Source organism: Azolla caroliniana, unplaced genomic scaffold (genome assembly GCF_043228905.1).
Source record: "Azolla caroliniana isolate FFs.n. ecotype wild unplaced genomic scaffold, voAzoCaro1.0.p SCAF_4, whole genome shotgun sequence".
In the NCBI taxonomy this organism is placed as follows: domain Eukaryota; kingdom Viridiplantae; phylum Streptophyta; class Polypodiopsida; order Salviniales; family Salviniaceae; genus Azolla; species Azolla caroliniana.
The window spans coordinates 1,218,573-1,238,346 of record NW_028230439.1 but is presented as its reverse complement, the minus strand read 5'-3'; the positions used below and the strand labels follow the sequence as shown (position 1 = coordinate 1,238,346).

The following is a 19,774-nucleotide window of genomic DNA, read 5'->3' as shown; positions in this document are numbered from 1 at the left end:
TGTCTGACAATCACATGTCAACACTCGCTTCAAGTTCAACGCATCATATGCATATCTTTATACACATATTGGAAGGCAAAAACTCACTTCTACACTACCAAATTCCTTCATCATTGCCATTTCAAACAAAAAGAAAAAAGAAAAGAAACCATTGCAATTTACACCATGTCCGACTACAATAATCTCATATTCACATACATCGATACGTTTGCTATTCCTTCTTAGTACAATCTACTGAGAAATAGCACCATACTCAATCAAAATCGATACTTTGTTAGAAAGGGCATAGCGGCATCCAATTATCAAAAGCAGGATGATATTTGCTCTTAATGCATTATTGGAATCATTACAATACAAGACAGAATTTATGTCATATATGACAAATAAATAACTAACCCTCTTCACATGAAATTAGTTTAACCTGGCAAGAGGTATCCGAGTAGGGAGGATATGGTACACCTGTGAAGAAGGCTTATTTGTAGGATTTTCACAATCTACAGCTTTATCTTCTTTAGCAACAACGCTTAACCTTTCATTATACTTCTTCTCCCTATATTTTGTAAGGATAATCTCTGTCTTGGGAGCTCGCAATTCATCTATGGAGTCCTTGCTCGGCACATGAATATTCCGCCTCATAGGCGTCATGCTAGTAGGCTGATCTTCCTGAAATATATCCATTCCATAAGGGTACTGAGTTCATGCAAAGATGAATAAAATGTACTAGACTTCATAACGATAGAGCCAAATAAAATATTAGTTAGTGACAAAAATTTAGAGGATAGAGAACAGATTACCTTGATGTCTGAAAAGGAATGATCTGAGAAACTTTGCATCTCTTCAACTAGAGTACTATGACAACTCTGGAGTGTGGCAAGTTCTCTTAGTTGGCTCGAGATGCAGCATTGTAATGTGTTCCCTATTTCCTCGTCAAGGGTTACACACTCTGCAAGAATGTTTGTGGCATTTTGTTAGTAGGCGTATTTAATGTAAAGGAACTACACAAATGTTCTAGTCTTTAGAACATACCATGCATTTGTTCATATAAATGGTTATTGCCTGCCTCAATTTCTACTTGAGTTGCTGATATTTCGGTCTTGAATTCTGATCTTAAACTGGCATTGATGTCCTTTGATTGCCTGTAATCAAAATAAAACAAGCCAAAATATGGCAAATATTAAGAACTAAGAGAACTGGCCAAGCACATCCAACAGACAAAAAATAGGTAAAAGATCTCTTATGAATACTCTGAAAATGGCTAGCAAACCTGACTATGGACCTAATCGCAGGTGTATGATCTTTAATGCACTGATCAACTCTAGTTTGAACTTTTCCCCAAAGATTTGCAGTCTCGTTTGCACTCTTGAAGCTACAAAACCGAAGTACAAACACTAAAAAAGGCAGAAATATATCTGAGCCACAGATGAAAGGAATTCACTACTGCGGAACAATCTGAGTGACAATATGAACTAAGGGATATTTGTTGAAATTAAGAAAACCAAGATGTACTTGCGAGTTTTTCCCTAGATAGTTTCATAATATACCAGTTTTGTACAAGCATTTCCAATTGGCCATGACTTGCTCCAAGCTTCCGAAGGTCTTCAGAACTATAGGCTTCAGAATGATTGATGAAAGATTCACATCCACTGCGAGCCTGTGATGTTAAGCTTTTCACCTTATTTAAGCTATCTTTTATAGCGTGTCTTTCTGATGCAGCTTGCTCTCTTAGACAAGATACAGTATCACGTATCTTTGCATGTATGAAACACAGTCAATTAGGAACATTTAAAGTAGTATCTTGAGAAAAATGAGGGGAAAAGAGTTGCAAGCAGTAACCTTGGCAGATCTTCGAGCTTTTGACTTTGTTAACAGAGAAGTGATAGCTTCAAGCATTTGCTGCTCCTCTTCTCTAGCTTGTTCCTTTGAATAGAGAAATCTTCTTAGTACTAGATAATTTCTTTTGAAAATCCTAAATTTCTCGAACACTTCTAGGTCAACCCCCCAAAGTCGGAAAAAGTGGGTCAATTGACCATATAATTGTTCACATATCACATATTGAGAGAGAAAGGAGACTGGCAATGGGTATTTGGGAACTATCAAAAACTTAGCAGCATTATAGGAAATTAATGTAAAAAAATCAGGGCTATTTTTTTTTCCTGAAAATAATTGTGCTTCTTTATTGATGGAGTTTGCTCACACCAGCCCCCCCTCCTCTAGTTTGTCTATCTTCTATTTTACATCATGTATGAAAATTCATTATTACATTCTCACAAATAAGATGACCGCTATCTATACATGTAATGTCTTGTGTTACCATGAAGCAAGTTTGCACCCTAAGACTTAAAAAGATACCTCAAATGTTTTCTCAAATTCGGATAAGCTGTGTTCCTGAACCAAACCACATTCCTCGATGCAGCAGAATATATCAGCGGTTTCATTGCCAAGTTGATCAAATGCATCAAATGTGGATTTGCAAAGGACTTTTGTAGCCAAAATATTCTTTTCAACACCCTGAAAAAAAAATATAAAAACGTCTCTAAAAGACCTATGACAGCCAACAAAGATTGCAACTGTTTATGACCTGAGAAACTGTGACTTCAGTTTGGCTTCGTTTGTATTAAAAAGAAAACTCGTGATTCTATAAGTTATAATATACAGACAAAGGAATACCTCTTTTTGTTGCTGAGCAAAGACTGCTATTTCATTTTGTTGCTTTGTTAACGTATTTTGTATATCTTGTACAATTAATTCAGCCTCAACTACAGCTTCATGTAGCACCTGGTTGGGAAATAAGTTTGGTCTTTAAAAAAACAAACATAGTACAGAAGTATCACATAATACATTGAATTTTGACCTTACATCTTGAAGTGTAATAGCATGATCAGAAGATGTGTTGTTAAATTTTTGGAACATTGAATTAGCATTGCTTTCATGAGATTGAACCAATTCTTGCAAACCTTGAAGTCGTGAAAGATATACCAACTTCAAGTCATCCATCTGCAATTTTAATCTTCCTGCAGACTACATAAAAGGCACTCAAATATAAGAACTTGGTCCTTCTGTGGAAAACAATTACTACTAAAACATAAAAAATACATACATGTTTTTTGGAAGACATGAATGCACAGATCCGATTATCAATAGATGTTAAATCTTCTTGTTGTTTTGAAATGGATGTTACAATATCTTTTTGGAGAGCGTTTAAGCATTTGGCAAGCTCAGATTGGAAGTTCTTGAGGGTTTTCGTGTTATGCACATCAATTTGCTTCTTCAGATCTTCACAACCAGGAAAAAAGAAAACTTAGTCCCTGATGTAGATTCACACAAACTTGCCTATAGTTACATAGAACTGTAGCTTTTTACCAAGCTTTGTGAAAAGACCGATGACATCTTGGGCAGTTTGCTCGAAGTTCACTCGTACATCGTTTGTCTTCTCAAGCAAGACACTTTCTGCTCAATAGAAGTCAAACCAACTCGTTAAACATAAAAACCATTGTCTAGTTTGCAAACATGATATATCAATGAAGGCATTCATAGTACAAACCATATTGCCTTTGGCTTGAGATTATAAAGTCTCTCTCAACAATCTTTTCATTGGCAATCCTGATATCTTCTCTGGCTTTTATAAGAGCATCTTTTGTGTCTTTCAAATCTTTCTGTAAAACTAATAGCTAGCTTACTCTCTATAATAGAGAAAAAAGCAAACACAGAAAACCAGGTCCTAACCATTCTCAACCTGCTTTTCTTGTAAGTGGGCACTGATGTTATTACAAAGCTCAAGTTCGGATTCATATCGACATTGCATTTCCTCCAAAAGCTGCATCAGCAATAAGAAAATTTATTCCACTCTTAACACACAATGTAGTAATGTTTCGTATATGTAAGGACCCAGATAGATGAGTTGAGAATCCTCATCATAATAAAAAAACGCCACACCTTTCGATTGGATTCCAACTCATCCTCCACTTGCTCAATCTTCATGGCCATGGTCTGTTTAATCAAAAGTATAGTAAGAATCAACCCTACAATATCTTCATGATTCTAAGACCAGAAAGTCCACGACATCAAACCTTTTTATCAGCTTCTTCTTGATAAAAGCGATCTTTCGGAATGTAAACCCCGTTTTTCTCACGTGAAGCATGTAGTTCTGTTATCCGCAAAAGTTTCAGTCTTCAAAAACAGACCTTACCAATTTAAGAGAAAAATGAAATGGAAGAACTTAGGAAAACCAAGACTCACCTGTCTTCAGTCTTTCAATCTCAGCATAGAGCTCCTTGATTAAAGTGGTTTTCATTAATTTTTGGTTTACCTTAAACAAAAAGAAAGGAACCACAAAAGAAATCAAGATTTAGAATGCAAGTATATCACAACATTAACCAGGATCATTAGATGATGCACCTCTGGTTTGTTCTTGATGTTCTTTGCTCGTTGGGCATAGTCCAGTGTACTCATAGTTTCTTCAAGGCAGTGCACAGATGGAGAAACAGTTGCAATGATGCAAGTTTTGGTTCTTCCACCTAGAGAGTCCCTCAGAAGCCTTGTCAGCTTACTGTCCCTTTTAGGATAAAGAATACAACACAAGAGATACATTAGGAATATAAATTGGCAATGTTTTGTTTTTAAAAAAATCTACATTTGTTTTTGACTTTCAAAATCTACACCTGGAATCTATTACTTGTTTCGACAATCAAAGTCTACATCTCGATTCTTACCTATAGGGAACATGTCCAAGATGTTCAACAAGGCTTGTTATGACACGGCCTAGTGTCAAGAGACTCTTATTGATTTCACCAGCTTCCCTTGCTCGACCCTACATAAAATAAAGAAATTGGGTAACTGCACGAAATGAATGAGCTCATTATCTTTGTCCATAAATATGTATGTTACAGCTTACATTCTTATGAATATGCCATATTTATAAGAGTATGTCAGCCTGCAGATAACAGGACTTCATAGTATACACACATTCTCATTGCGCTAGTAAGACATGCATATGTACATTTAATGTTACATCCAGAAAAATCGTACCCATCACGAGCACAAGAGGGGAGACAGTTATACACTAATCAGGATAGATTACAGGATGCCTCAGGTAAGAATGGTACGGTACTTTGGACCAAAATGCTAACCTCTCTGGCACCAGAGCGACAGATGTTCTCAGAACCAGCAAGATCCACAAGATTAAGCTTGCCACATTTCATCAAATCCTCCCCTTCTGGCGTCGATTCTTTGATGTGAATGGTTATCGAAAATATGGAGTGTGATCGACTGGTAAAACACAATATGACAATGTCAAAACAAAGAAATTTATGGAGTAATGTAATGTAAACTCAAACCATTCATTTTATAATTTTCTGGGCAGTATTGTGATATTGAATAGCCTATTAGCCATTTTAAAATGGATTTGATATGTAACATAAATCAACTGCTTAATTTGAAAAACGTTGGATACATCAACAATGTAAAAAATCATTTTAAAAATCTTCCGGTAGTACAGGAAAATATTCATTTTACAAACCTCTGTGTAGTAATAGCATGAAACTATTCACCTTAAAAGAAGTTGATAATAATGCATGAAATTATTCTTATTAAAAATGTTTGGTAGCAATGTAGTGCAAGCTGAAACCATGCACTTGGAAAAGGATTTTGTAGCAATGCCACAAAATTATTTGAAGCTTTAGGAAACCACCGTACAAAGGAACAATTAAGAGAAAAAAACACTATCTACCTGGATTGCTTGTTTAAGAGAGTCTCAGCAGTTCGCCGCTTGGCCGAACCTCTATCTAACAGATTGAAAATTTCTGTTGAGTTTGTTACAATAACCTCTTCCAAACCACGAACAATAACTCCACCTTTCCCATCTTCCATAAGCGTTAAAGGCCTTCTCTTATCATCAGGAACTCTGCATAGCTCCTCAGGTGCCAACAAATCAGTGGTTTCCTCATTATAAAGCTCTAAGAATGTGACTTTAACGGAATATTCAGCATTTTGAAGCTCCAAGGTGTCAAAAATCTGTTTGATAGCCCTAGGTATCACTCCAGCATCAGGTGGAAGCTCCTCATTCTAACCAATTACACCACAAGAGAAGGATCAAAATGTAGTATCTGAGCAATCACATCGAAAGAAATGTTCTCAGCGTGACACAGAAACCCCTGCTTTCTTTATCCGTTATATTGAATGAACTGGTTCAAAAGGATAAAAACCCCCATTTTGATCAATCAATATTCAAAGATAATTTTTAAAATGACAACCATAGTTCTCTGATGAATAAAGTTGAAAGAACGTGTCAGAAAAGCGGTCAACATTGCAGAAGGATGAAAATAACAGTAAACCGTCATTTTCTGATCAAACTCTCATTGAGATAAAAGGATCAAACTGACCGTAAACTCTCGTTTTCTGATCAAACACATTAAAATAAAGGACCAAAATAACAATAAACTCTAATCATCCGATCAAAACTATAGCCGCCGGTAATAATCCAAGAACCAGCGGAATTATCTATACACATTTTACCATTCTAGGTAAATCCACTATGTTTATGACTGAATTGAATCTAGTACCTGTGACCTCTTTCCTGAACCTTCCATTGTATAAGTTTTTCCTGTTCCAGTCTGTCCATAAGCAAAGATAGTACAATTGAAACCCTCCAGAACTTCATTGACAATAGGGATGATAGCTTGATCATATAGATCTTTCTGCTGAGACTGTGGACCAAAGACCTACGAAAATGTTGCATCAAAAGAAATGAGATGAGATGCAGAAAACAATACTGATCAAAAGTCAGACAGAAAGCAAGAGAAACGTTAGCTATACAAAGGGTTGGCAAGAGAACGTTTAAGATAAATGAAGAATGGAAGAGAATATTGGCAGTGAAAATGGGTAACAGATTAGATAGAGAAAACAATAGCTACGGAAGGTGAAGAAAAAAAAGAAAAATGTAAGAGAAAAAAAGCAGAAGAGGCACACCCTCCTAGGAAATATGTAAAAGAAAGAATGAGAAATGCGAAGGGAAAATGAAACTTTACCGTATCTTATGAGCAACATTAGATATGGAAAGGGATGAGGATGAGAGGTGTATGAGAACAAACAGAAAAGAAAAGAAAATTAGGAGAAATTGCTATGGTGGTGGAACGAAGAGGTAGAAGCAAAAAAAGAAATTTTGTAACGGCAAAAAAATGAAGTAACATGAAGAAATGTAAGGAAGGTACAGAGGCGAGAACGAAAACGGAGAACTGTGAAAGTGAAAATGGAGAAAGATGAGGAAACGTGATGAAAGAGTAGAAATGTATGAGCGGCAAGTAGCCAAATTTATGAAAGGAAGCAGATTATATAAAAAATAGATAGATATAAACGGGAAAATAGGGATTTGTGAAGGAGACTGAAGAAAAATATGACGGCATGTAATAGAAGTAGAGAATTTTAGAAAAGTGTGGGAGGAAATTTGGAGAAAAAAGAGGAAATGTAATGGATATAGATAGGCTTTTTATAAGAGGAAAATGGAGAAACGTGGAAGGAGACAGAAAGGAAAAGAGAAGAGAAATGGCTTACCTTATCGTACATGAAAGTGCGCTCCAGTTGTTTCCCTGCGATGTTTTGAGAGACAGAGACCTCACGCTTTGAGTCATGGCACGTGATGACCTGCGGAGCATTGGAAAGGAGCTCTTCTTCGTTGAATGGCCTGTATATGAAGAAGACAGCGCAGATGATAATGATGAAGAATCGGGGTAGAAAAGAGCATATAGTTTGGATTAGCAGGAATCAGATAAGGAAAGAGAGAGAACCACAGAAGAGAGGAAATATGTGGATTCGCATAGATCTGACAGAAAGGAAGAATGGAGTAATAAAGAGCTATATATATATATATATATATATGTATATACATAAGAGAGAGGGGGGGAGAGGGAGATGCTTCTGATGAGATGGATTAGCAGAGAAAGGAAAGAATTAGAAGATAATTGAGAGGGAGAGAGGGAGAGAGAGAAATTTTGGATCAAACCTGTATAGGGAGGGAGAGAGAAACGAAGGAAGAATGAATGGACGAAGCACAGAGAGAGAGAGAGAGAGAGAGAGAGAGGAAAATCACCTGCATCTGAGGAGGACTTGAACGTTGACGCTTTTCTCTTTGTCTTTCTCTTTGTCTCTGTCGAGGCGAGCCATGGCGGAAGAAAGAAGGGAAGGGAGCAGAAGACTGAGATGAAGAAGAAGAAGAAGAAGGATTTTGTGTGCAGCTGTTTTTACAGTTCTTTCTTTCGTTCTTTCTTTCTTTCTTTCTTTCTTTCTGTCTTCTTCTGTTTGAATTTTGTGTGTGTTTCTTCTTCTTTCAGCTTCGCGCTTTAATTTTTGTTTGAGCTCTCGTGTTTGTTTCTTTCCTTCTCTCTCTCTCTCTCTCTCTCTCTCTCTCTCTCTCTCTCTCTAGGCATGGCCATGGCCCATGACCATGATGGCCAACAAGAGAGGAAGGTGGGTGCAAATGTCCGGCCGCCCAATACAGGCCGTCAGGTCGGGGCTCGTGTACATAAATAAAAGGCCCATCCCGTTGCGAATCGGCAATGACTCGGCTCAAGCCTAAACCAAACCGTTAAACCGTTTTAAACGGTTCGGTTCGGTTTAAGCTTGAGCCTCGATAACCGGTTTGAGTCCGGTTGGGGATGGCTCAAGCCAAACTGAGCCGAAACCAAATCGGTTAAGGCTTAAATTTGGCTTGACTAAACTTGCTCCTAAACCGGTTTAGGCTTATCCGGTTTGGCCTTGTCCAAACCAAACTAGTTAAGCCTAAATCGAACCGTTGCCAATTCCTACATCCCGCATCCTTCGAACGAGCGCTCGTCCGCTCGGGTCATCTTGAAGCAATTCATTCACGTCGAGCCCGAGCAAAAAACCAACACTCCATCCCCAAAGGAACTCTACCCCGTCCAGAACTCTCATCATGAACCATGTTAAGAAAACCAAGAGAAAGACCCTATTTCTTTCGAGCATATGGACAACCAACTGAATTCACCCGATTGTCGACCACCGATCACGACGGTCAATCTTGTATATTACAATTTACATCACTACATGCCATCGAGAGTAATACTAGTGCGTCGGGGTCTCTAATGGTTGTATTTAATTGCGGTAATTACACCCTCGAGGTTGACCCTGTCTTGCATTGTTGTGAGGTGGTGGGTCTAAGGGTAGAAATAGGGATAGCCATGTCAATGTAAATGTCTATGAAAGACATGTAAAGTTCAAGTCTTTGTTTGGCCTTGAAAGGGCTACCCTTTTATATATATTTTAAGTAAATGATATAGGTGAGCATTAAATGTGGTTGGTGGTGCCTTTTGTCAGTAAAAACTTAAAAGAGAAGAGTAGAGCTTATTTTAGGGTTTGGTCTTTTTTGGAGATCGTATTTTTTTTAGCTTTAGGGTTTTTGCTTCTTGGCTATTGGACCACCTTTCCTTCAACCTCTTCTTCTTAAGTGAGTATGTGTTGGGGGGGGGGGGGGGGGGGGGCACCTATTATATTCACCTCCCTTTGAACATTTAAACATTTGTCGATCTGACCACCTTGGGTTGGGGCAAAGTGCTCGATTTGATTAAAAGGACTCACTTGTTGGCAATTAGTTTGTCTTTGATATGGGGTTGAAATTCATCCTCGAGTATTCAACATTTGTCTTGAGTTTATGTCTTGTTTGTTACATTGACACTTAAATGAATTCATACATAGAGATAATGGACAATGGAGAGCAAAGCAAGAAAGCTACGTAACATGTACACTACACACGTATGTATGTATTAACAATTTTACTCCTTTTTGCATAAGGTTCCCTTTGTTTACAACATTCAATGTGAAGGTTTTGAAGCCAAGTCGATGCTTGTGTCTATTTTCTACCGAATATCAAATTGGGGATGAGGGAATCATGGCAACGAACGATGCATGGATGGCATCACAAATCATGCAAAATTTACATTGTAAGAGCCTTATCCAATAAAAGCAGGAGAATTTCTAACCCAACTTTGTCCGTACCTTTGTCGTGCCTAACCCGATTTTTTTCATACCTCTATCATTTGTAATCCAGTCGCATTATTTTCTAAGCCCAATATATTTAGCATGAGTTGACTCTTCATTTGCATCCATGGGTTGAATTTGATTGGTAATCCATTTGTGACATCTTTTTAAGTATCAACCGTGACCTTGAGCACTCATAATAAAAAACTTTAACCATGAGTTCATATGTACCTTAATTGAAGGCAAAAAACACTAACAAAACAAAACATCAAGAGATCTAGGTAACTCTCCAATGCTTCATTTTGATAAAGTTTCCTCAAATTCAAATTATGAACCAAATATCCCTTTGTTTATGAGTTGAACCACCTACAAACGACAATATAGGGTGTGCAAATGTTCCAAGATTGTCAAATACTACTCTACACTTAAATATGTGCGATCTTTGAAACATTTGGTCTTTTGATGTGTTCTAGGTTAGATGCATGTAGTCGGGTTAGATTTAGGCGGTCAAGTTAGAAAATTAGGTCGGGTTAGATGCAGATAACCAAGTTAGAGAAAGGTGGGTTAGGTTAGATGCAAGACATTGAGTTAGGATTTTGGGTTTGTTTAGATGTAGGTAGCCCAAAATACAAACATACAACAATATAAACAATCTAGCATTTACAACAATATATATCCAACCACATGTAGAAGAGGTTCATTTTCCATGTACTTGCAAACATAATGTCGTCGATTATGAGTGACAAACATAGCAAAGACAAATTCAACCTTCTACATGCAAGTTGGAACTTGTTTTGTAGATAAAAAAAACCCAAATGAACTTTTCCTTCAATTAAATAAGATATCCGGAATTACCTTAAAACAAGCCATACACGTGAAGCTTTGTCCACTTTTCATATTAGGTGATCTTGTGGCTTTCCCACGGGCAATTTGAACACTTCCTAAGTCATCGAGTTCATCATCTATATTATTAGACTAGATCATCACACATTGGCTAGGATCCACCTTTTTCCATCTAGCTGAAAATTTTGCTCTTTCGGAACTTGGGTCAACTAATGATTGTTTCTTCTTTTGACTCCCCCATGAGATGTCCCCATTATCTTCAACACATTGTAACTGGTGAGCCATACATTGCAATTACATACTCTGACATTATGTAGGTTTTGATAGAATGGAGGAAGTGGTAAGATGCACAATACTTATGCAAGATTCATATCCGTTTGCAATCTTTGATTGGATCTTCTCTGTATGCTTCTCTTTTGTTTAATCATAGATTGTCATCACTGATGTAGATAACTATTGTACAAATTCATTATCCGTCATGATTCAAAGTGCTTCAGGGATTGCATTGTGTGGATGAATTGCTTACTTATTATCAATATTTGAAACAATCGATGAGCTTTGTCACATTTCAACTTTGTATTGAAATAACATTAGATTGACATCTCCATTTCGTAAATGTTGAAAATGGAGGCAAAGTAATCTTCCCCTTCTAACAACTGCTCCTCATCATTTTTATCTTTGGTCCACTTGGAATCGACATCTTGCTTTTGAACCCCCTTCTTAGATAAACCCTACTACTACTTAGAAGAGAATAAGTTTGGATGCATGCATTAGAAGTCTAGTTTGAAATATAGTGTTGAAAAATGAAAAATAATTGTGTGAATAATTACAAAAAGGCTGGTTCAAAATACATTGCTTCAACACTTCTTTCACCACAAAGTTGAATTCCTCTCGAGGAACTTTGACGACTTGCCAACCATCTATACAAGCAATGCAAAAAACAATCGATTACATTACAACGACTCTTATGTGTACCAAAAATTGGGCAATTGGAGAACATTGGATTACATGCATGATGCAATGAATATAGGAATTCAATGAATTGTATGCTATGTTAATATGTACAACAAAAACAATTTTTATAAACATATATTTATATCCCCAAATCCTTGAATCTCTCGTTTTTTTGACTTGCGAGCCATCTATGAAATCTACACTGCCTAACAATCCGGAATATGTTTGGCATCCGGATCCCATTCTGCCATGACCTATTTGTGTACCGGATGTTTCTGTGGCAATTTTCTCTCAATATTTTACATGCAACGATATATTCCAATCACTTGGTTATATGAAATGTTCATGCAGGCTTAATAAAAAATTAGAATTAAGAAATGTTCCTTTCCTTTCTCTACGTGCCATGAAAAACTAAACCCTAAACCTCAAACATCCAAAGTTTGCAAATTGAATAGAAGTGAACTACAAACTCTTGCATGCAATATATTCTGTTGAAGGGAAAAAGAAAATACATACCAGATAACAAAGGTTTTTGATCACAAGCGGAGGTAAGTTGAGAGGTTTGGCAGGAGAAAGCCGAGTTAGGCACGAGCAGAGGAGGCAAGGGGACAAATTCGGGTTAGAAAATAGCAAGGTTCCGATTTCATGCACTTTTATTGAACAATGCTCCGATGGGCCGCAAATTCCGAACGGATCTGGACGCGATTCCGAACGGATCTGGACACGATTCCGAACGGATCTGCACCGTAGCCAATCTATTTATTTATTTAATATTAGGGTGGTAGCCAATAGAAATGTGCCACGTGGGTAGGGATTAGGCTAGAATAGCCAATAGAAATGTGCCAAGTGGATGGACCTTAGGCTAGGACAACTAATAGAAATGTGCCAAGTGGATGGAGCTAGGCCAGGTAGCCAATAGAAATGTGCCAAGTGGATGGAACTTAGGCCAGGTGGCCAATAGAAATGTGCCAAGTGGATGGAGCTTAGGCCAGGTGGCCAATAGAAATGTGCCAAGTGGATCGATGGACCTCTTTTCTTCAGGCTCGGCAGGTGGCTAGGAGCCCCCCCCGAAGCCAAAGCAACCGAGGCTACGGGCGATAGGCGGTAAGCCGGTGACAGTCTGCACACTCATCCCGTCCACTGTCTGTGTGCCTGCAGTTCTCCATTCTTTCGTTCTTGCTCTTTCTTCTTCTTCTTCTTCTTCGTTCTTCGTTCTTCGTTCTTCTTTCTTCTTTCTTCTTCTGCAGACAGCAGCTCCTGCGAACGGCCCGACCAGTCGAAGGAAGCTCCATCGCTCCATCGCTCCATATCCATCTTCTCCTCCAGCCTCATCTTCCTTCTCCATCTGCACTGTCGAGCTTCTGTGAACGAAGAAACAAAGGGAACTCTCTCTCTTCATCTTCATATCTCTGCTACAGCCGAGCTCCTCACGCTCAGGCCATTCAAAGCTCAGAAAACCTCTCAAAAGCCATCCGCCTCTCTTCACCTCCTTTTTTTTTGTTTACACACCCGAGCTTTCGCAAAACAGGCAGAGAAAGCTTTTGCTTAGAGAACCTCGCAACAACCTTTTCGTTTGTTATCCCCATCTTCATTCTTGTTATCATTGCCATCATCGTCTTCTTTACACCGTCGAGCTGCTGTAATCGCAGACAACTTAATTCTTTCTCTTCTTCTGTTTGTTATTTGCTCCTGCATTTTGCCATCTTTCTTCTTCTGTGCTTTTCTTTTCCTCTTTCTCCTACTTCTGTTTCCTTCTTTTCTTTTTCAAAAAAATTAAATCTAGCCATGTCTTCTTCTGCTGCCCCACAAAGGATCGATCTTGATGGATCTCCCATTCAACCTCTGACGATCTGTATGATTGGAGCAGGAGGATTCATCGGGTCTCATCTCTGCGAGAAATTATTGTGGGAGACTGAGCATACTGTGCTCGCCATCGATGTCTACAGTGACAAGATTCAACACCTTCTTGAACCTGGTCAACCATGGAGTTCTCGCATCGAATTCCATAGGCTCAATATCAAGAATGATTCTCGGCTTGAAGGACTCATCAAGATCTCTAATCTGGTAAAGAAGCACAGAAGAAAATCGAAATTCCTACTATTCTATGCATTAGTTAGCTCTGATATTCTATCATCGAGCTCAACTTCTTGACATTAAATTAACTGTCTGAGTAAATGCTTCTCTTTATGCATTTTGGATATCTCCATGCCATTTTTGTACAGTCTTTGCACTTCTTTTATGTAGTTTATTTATTTATAATCTTTGATGCATTACATACACCGCCTGTGCATGTATTTAATGTAATCGTGTTTCGTGTACTTTCTGTCCTGGTAAATACTACATTGTGCAATCTAAGCTCGGATATTCTTTTATAAGCTCAAATATTTTGCTCATTTTCTTTTCAAAGGTGAAAAATGTTTATTTTTATGTATGTGCGCATAATCCCTACATCTTCCTTGTACAAATTTTGTACTGAATTACTATTGTCTTACCATACATTTATTCTCAAAATTCTCTTGTTTCTTTATCTCCCTAAAATCCAGACTGCATTTTGAGTATTCTAAGCTCTGATCTTACGCAATATTACTCAATTCTTAGATTAACTATCAGAGAAAGTGCACCTTTCTGTATATGATTGGATATCCCATGGCTTCTTGTACGGATTTTGCTCTGTGTTTGTCTGTTTTATGTTGTCTACATACAGGATCAAACATACAATAAACTCTTCCTGCATTGTACATTCTATGCCGGGATCTTATTTTTATAAGTTCACTTTCTTGCTCTAACCATTTGTTTAATGCAGAACATTCTTATCTTTGTGTATTGTTCTATTGTTGCTTAACGATTTCAACTAACAGAGAAATTCATATATTTATTACTCATTCAAGATCGCTATAGATTTTGTGAACAGCTTCAGTGCTGTTTCTTCATTTCATAAAAATGTTAAGTTCATGACTTGAATTCACAAGCTAAACATTATATGTTGAGATTCAGGTCCTCACTGTCTGCACTCAATTTTCTGTCATTTTTGTTGCACTCTCAATGTGATTAACGTAGGCATGCATTCATTATTTTGTCTTCAAATACAGTCATGAATTATATTAACAAGCAAACGAGAATATGTTGTCACTCAGACTCATAGTCTGCCCACATATTGCTATTTTGTTGTTGATTGAAATGTGAATTAATCTAGTTTGTTTTAATGTACTTCAAATATCTCATTTCACTCAGCCGACGTCCTCTTAGATGAGAGCAACTTTTAGTTGTAATCTCTTGTTCGTTTTCTTCATAATTGTCCTCATCATGATAATGTCTATTCTATTCTATGGCAGGTATGTTATTATATCTCTCCTCCACGTGGTCACTAAATTTTCTAACTCTTTTTGTTTCTTGTGCTTGAAAGGTGATTAATCTAGCTGCCATATGCACGCCTGCAGATTACAACACACGGCCTCTAGACACAATTTATAGCAATTTTACGGATGCCCTTCCAGTGGTATTGTGTGTTATACAGATTGCAAAACTCTGTTACATCCTCGAGTTTTTCTTATTTGCCATAATGTCTAGGAGTTCTTGGTATTTCTCAAATGCTCTCAGTTAACCTCGAAAGAGCATTTATATGGTCAATTCATGTTCATTCTTCTCGATTACGTGTGCTATTTGATCAATCTGGGTTTACTGAGGGTGTTTGAGGAAACAACAAAAACTCAATTGCATTTGGGGAAATCAGGAAACATTTGAGGGTATTTCAGAGTTTCGCCCTCAATATTTGGTTTATTTTTGTGGATTTCATATTAGTAAACTTAAGCTTTAGTCAATCCTAACTCTATGTTTTGTATGCATTTTATATATGTCTAGGTTCGATACTGCTCTGATAATGGGAAGCGTTTGATTCATTTCTCTACTTGCGAAGTCTATGGCAAGACCATTGGAAGCTTTCTTCCCAAAGATCACCCGCTTCGAGAGGTCTGCATATTAGTTTGTTGCATATTGTTGTAAATTTTCTGTCTCTGATCAATGTTGTACATTTTTATCATATCTGACAGTACATGGTACATATGCCGTCATTTTAAAGTGTAGTACATAGTCATCATGAATTAACATTAAAGACATATGATGATATCTGAAAGTATATATTGTATGTATATTTTGTCATTTTAAAGTGTTGTGCATATGCATCATGAATTAACATTGGTTGTCTTCGGGACTGCCATATGTGTTCATTATGGCTGACACTATTAAATTGCTGTTCATTTTAGAGTTAGTACATACAATTGAAATTGTTGTATTGATTGATCTAGCTGTAACCTATGCTTGTATTTGTTTCTTTATGTTTAATATGGCCTTGCAATGGTTTATTTTAAAATACTGTTACCATTTCATTAGGTTATTGTCCTCTTAGTCATACCTATAGTTCCCACTGAGTAAGACACATCTCACATGATGGTTTATTATCTCTATCGATCAGCTATGTGGTTGTCATGTCTTCTTGCAGGCTTCATAGAAAAGGGAAGTTATCCGCACTTATAGAAGTTTCTAATGATTTGTGCAGGACCCAGAATTTTATGTGTTGAAGGAAGATACATCACCTTGCATTTTTGGTCCCATCGAGAAGCAAAGATGGTCGTATGCCTGTGCAAAACAGCTCATTGAGAGACTTATTTATGGTTAGCTGCAGAATCATCCATAACAAATAACTACATTTGGTTATATTTTTTTGGGGTGGTGTTAAAAATACTCCTTTGAAAGAGGCCATGCACATGCCACCCCTTGGAATTATAAAAATGCAGTTGGCTATATTTCATCTCAAATAATTTTAAAATATTACTTCTACTTCTACTTCTAATGTGGTTACTCTTAGAACCATGGATAATAAGAGAATGCTTATGGTTCTGAAATTTCTCCCCCCATTTCAAAATGCTAAGTTGCATTTGATCATCTTTTCAGCTGAAGGTGCCGAAAATGGTTTAGACTTCACAATTGTGAGACCATTCAACTGGATTGGCCCAAGAATGGATTTCATCCCTGGAGTTGATGGTCCTAGTGAAGGAGTGCCTAGAGTATTGGCATGCTTCAGTAATGTGAGTTTATGTTTATCATTTTATTTTTGCTTTGTTCATGTATGAAGAATACGTAATGTTCTATATGGAAGAGTGCATATATAAACGAAGCTCAGTACCTTTAGCTAGAAATTCTCTGATTTAATAACCAATGGAGAGCTCTTGTACCATTATATCTAGCAGTAGATAGAGTAAATTCAATACATTTTGATCAAGATAATCTATTTATGTAGCCAACATAACTTTTCTAATATGGCATCAAATGAAAACGTTTTGGTTTGAAGTGAAGAGACCATTTCAACAGTATATTACCTGGACCTTTTATGTAATGTGTGCCTTTCACAATGAACATAGATTTTGAACAATTCTTTGTTACATGGTGACAAATTTACTTATCCTGCTATATAGAATTTGCTGAGAGGTGAACCACTCAAGCTTGTAGATGGTGGTGTATCGCAACGTACATTTATCTATATCAAGGATGCTATTGAGGCAGTGTGTCTTATGATTGTAAGTCTTTTATTGTTTGCTTTCTATATAAACAAGCAATAACTATCTCTGCAGAATCTCAATGCGGCTTTTCTGATCCAGGAAAACCCTAATAGGGCCAATGGGCACATTTTCAATGTTGGCAATCCTAATAATGAAGTAACAGTCAGAGAACTTGCTGAATTAATGTTGGAGGTATTGTATGTTTTGGAAAATCACTGAAATAACCCTCAATTTACTATAAATTGACCAGAATACACCGAACACTTCAAAAGTTACCCAAAACGTAGTAAATTTACCTTCTGGCAAATGTTTTGAAACTTATGGGGGTATTCTGGTAAAAGACTTAACAAGTCTTAGTTGTACTTTGATGTAATTTATGTAATATTATCTTGATTTTGAGACACTGACGTGTCATCAATCATGTGTACCTATAGATATATTGCAAAGTGAGTGAACGGCCCATGATAAAGGTACCCACCATTGATGTAAGCTCAAAGGAGTTCTATGGAGAGGGTTATGATGACAGTGACAAAAGGATTCCAGATATGACAATAATCAAGGAACAATTAGGTCAGTGAGCATGCAGTGAACTTTAGTGTCTTCTTTTGTGGTCCTTCAAGTATTTCTGAGTTTCTATTTTTGCATTTGGTTCTTCAGTGCTGATTGCATTTAGTCATTGCGCAATCCTCGCACATTAGGAATTTCTTGATCACATATATAGATCTGTGCATAATCCTCTGTCAAACATATAATTTGGAAGTTTATATAAGTAAATGGTGTGCTAATTACTGATTTCTTCAATCCGTAGGGTTATATGCATCTGGAATCTTTGACCAATATAGAGTTTGGAAATAGACAGGATTCTAAAAAAATGATGGATTTGTTTTTCTTGTCTTTGCACAGGTTGGGAACCACATACTTCTTTGCCTGACTTGCTACATACAACCTTGACATATCAACACAAAACTTATGCTACTGCTGTCAAACAAACAATGTCCAAATCATTGGCATCACACTGAGTGTAATTGCCATCAAAATTTTACATAAAAGATGAGGTTTCAATCAACAATCCTCTTCCATCTTTCAAATTCTTTTTGTTTTGTTTTCCAATCTCTTAACCATATATATATTTTCCCCTTATCCATATATTTTCTACAATTGACATTTATTGAACTACTTACTAAATATCCAATGAAGATCCTAGTATAAAACTGTCTAGTTTTGTACATGTATTACATACCGAAGTCAACCAACCATATTGGCTCATTTGTTTTCTTGTTTACATCTTTCTACTTTTCTGTAGTAGAGATTTAACACAACCTTAGCTTCATCTATATCTTCATGACATTCAAATGCACTAGTCTTCCATGGTGATATCAAAAGGTCTCTTTGATAGTACATTTTTAGAAAACACTTGAATTGTGTTACTTGGCCCATGTTTTTGGCCTGTTCTGCATTTGTTGCGGCCTTTAATGTCTCATTTGTGGCTCTCCCTGATAGTGTCATTGACCAAAGGGTAGATAATAATAGAAACTTTATTATGAGCTCAATTTGACATGAAGATAATGTCACAAGCTAGGTCTGACATTGATTGAATTTGACATGGAAATAATATCACAAACTAGATTTGATGTGCCACAGTCAAGTCAATTGCTATTGTTGGGTCTTGGGTTATCTATTTAGTTGCATATCATTACCCTAAAGGGTTAGTAGAGCATCTAGAATGATCGCTTTTGAATTAAAGCATCTTGTTGTGCTAAGATTTGCCTGAAGGTGTTTAGATTTCGATATTTTTGTGAGCCTCGTCCAATACTAGCACGTGTTGTGCAATTTGTAATGTAATTACTTACTAGAGTTACCTCTTGACAGCTGTGAACAAACATAAAGAATGGACTACCTTACAAAACAAAATATAGGCCCATCCTACCTGTCATAAGTATCTAGATGAGAACTTTGTTTGCACCTTCTACCAAACAGTGATTCTGAAATGTTTTGGTGCATTTGATAAAACAAATTTGGCAAGGGTTTGGGTTTTATGTGTCAAGTGTTGCTCACCGTCTATCTATTGATGTAATGCATTTTGCGTACACAATTGTGATTCACCATTGGCAGTAGCCACTAAAGGGTCCACGTATGCTTTTTGAACAAAGAGTTTAAGAGGCAGGGGGCAAATAGCACTACCCAACATTTAAGACAAACTCTTGTATGTAAAACTTTTACTCATCATTTTATGTGTTAACACATTACCCCATACACACATGTATACATGTATCAAATGAAAGATATTTACATGTACCTTTATTGTAAGAAAATGAACCCCATAAATGTGCTATTTAGTAGCATTGTGAAAATATAACATGTATCTTGTGGTAATTCTAATTGATAATGTAAAGCATAGGTTGTAGTGGCCAACCTTACGTGCAGTTGAGCATAGATGGAAA

At 37.0% G+C, this 19,774-nt stretch overlaps 2 protein-coding genes across 2 annotated transcripts; one reads left to right on the top strand and one right to left on the bottom strand.

Annotated features, from left to right (window-relative positions):
* Positions 1–133: 133 nt before the first annotated feature.
* On the bottom strand, positions 134–8,230 carry LOC147864687 (kinesin-like protein KIN-5C). The gene is made up of 23 exons (XM_087318813.1): positions 8,081–8,230; positions 7,546–7,675; positions 6,558–6,716; positions 5,726–6,060; positions 5,127–5,265; positions 4,710–4,807; positions 4,396–4,552; positions 4,237–4,306; positions 4,068–4,144; positions 3,934–3,987; positions 3,734–3,814; positions 3,542–3,653; positions 3,361–3,447; positions 3,098–3,273; positions 2,857–3,018; positions 2,668–2,775; positions 2,350–2,508; positions 1,834–1,917; positions 1,542–1,747; positions 1,265–1,366; positions 1,027–1,136; positions 795–943; positions 134–663 (listed from the first exon to the last, which is right to left on the bottom strand). The coding sequence occupies exons 1-23, from the start codon at positions 8,152–8,154 to the stop codon at positions 412–414; spliced, it is 3,081 nt and encodes a 1,026-aa protein (XP_087174939.1). The 5' UTR covers positions 8,155–8,230; the 3' UTR covers positions 134–411.
* Positions 8,231–13,420: 5,190 nt separating this feature from the next.
* LOC147864686 (UDP-D-apiose/UDP-D-xylose synthase 1-like) lies at positions 13,421–18,735 on the top strand. Its single transcript, XM_087318814.1, has 9 exons — positions 13,421–13,845; positions 15,185–15,277; positions 15,640–15,747; positions 16,334–16,448; positions 16,729–16,862; positions 17,250–17,351; positions 17,433–17,525; positions 17,768–17,903; positions 18,237–18,735. Exons 1-9 carry the CDS (start codon positions 13,567–13,569, stop codon positions 18,350–18,352), a joined length of 1,176 nt encoding a protein of 391 aa, XP_087174940.1. The 5' UTR covers positions 13,421–13,566; the 3' UTR covers positions 18,353–18,735.
* Positions 18,736–19,774: the final 1,039 nt, after the last annotated feature.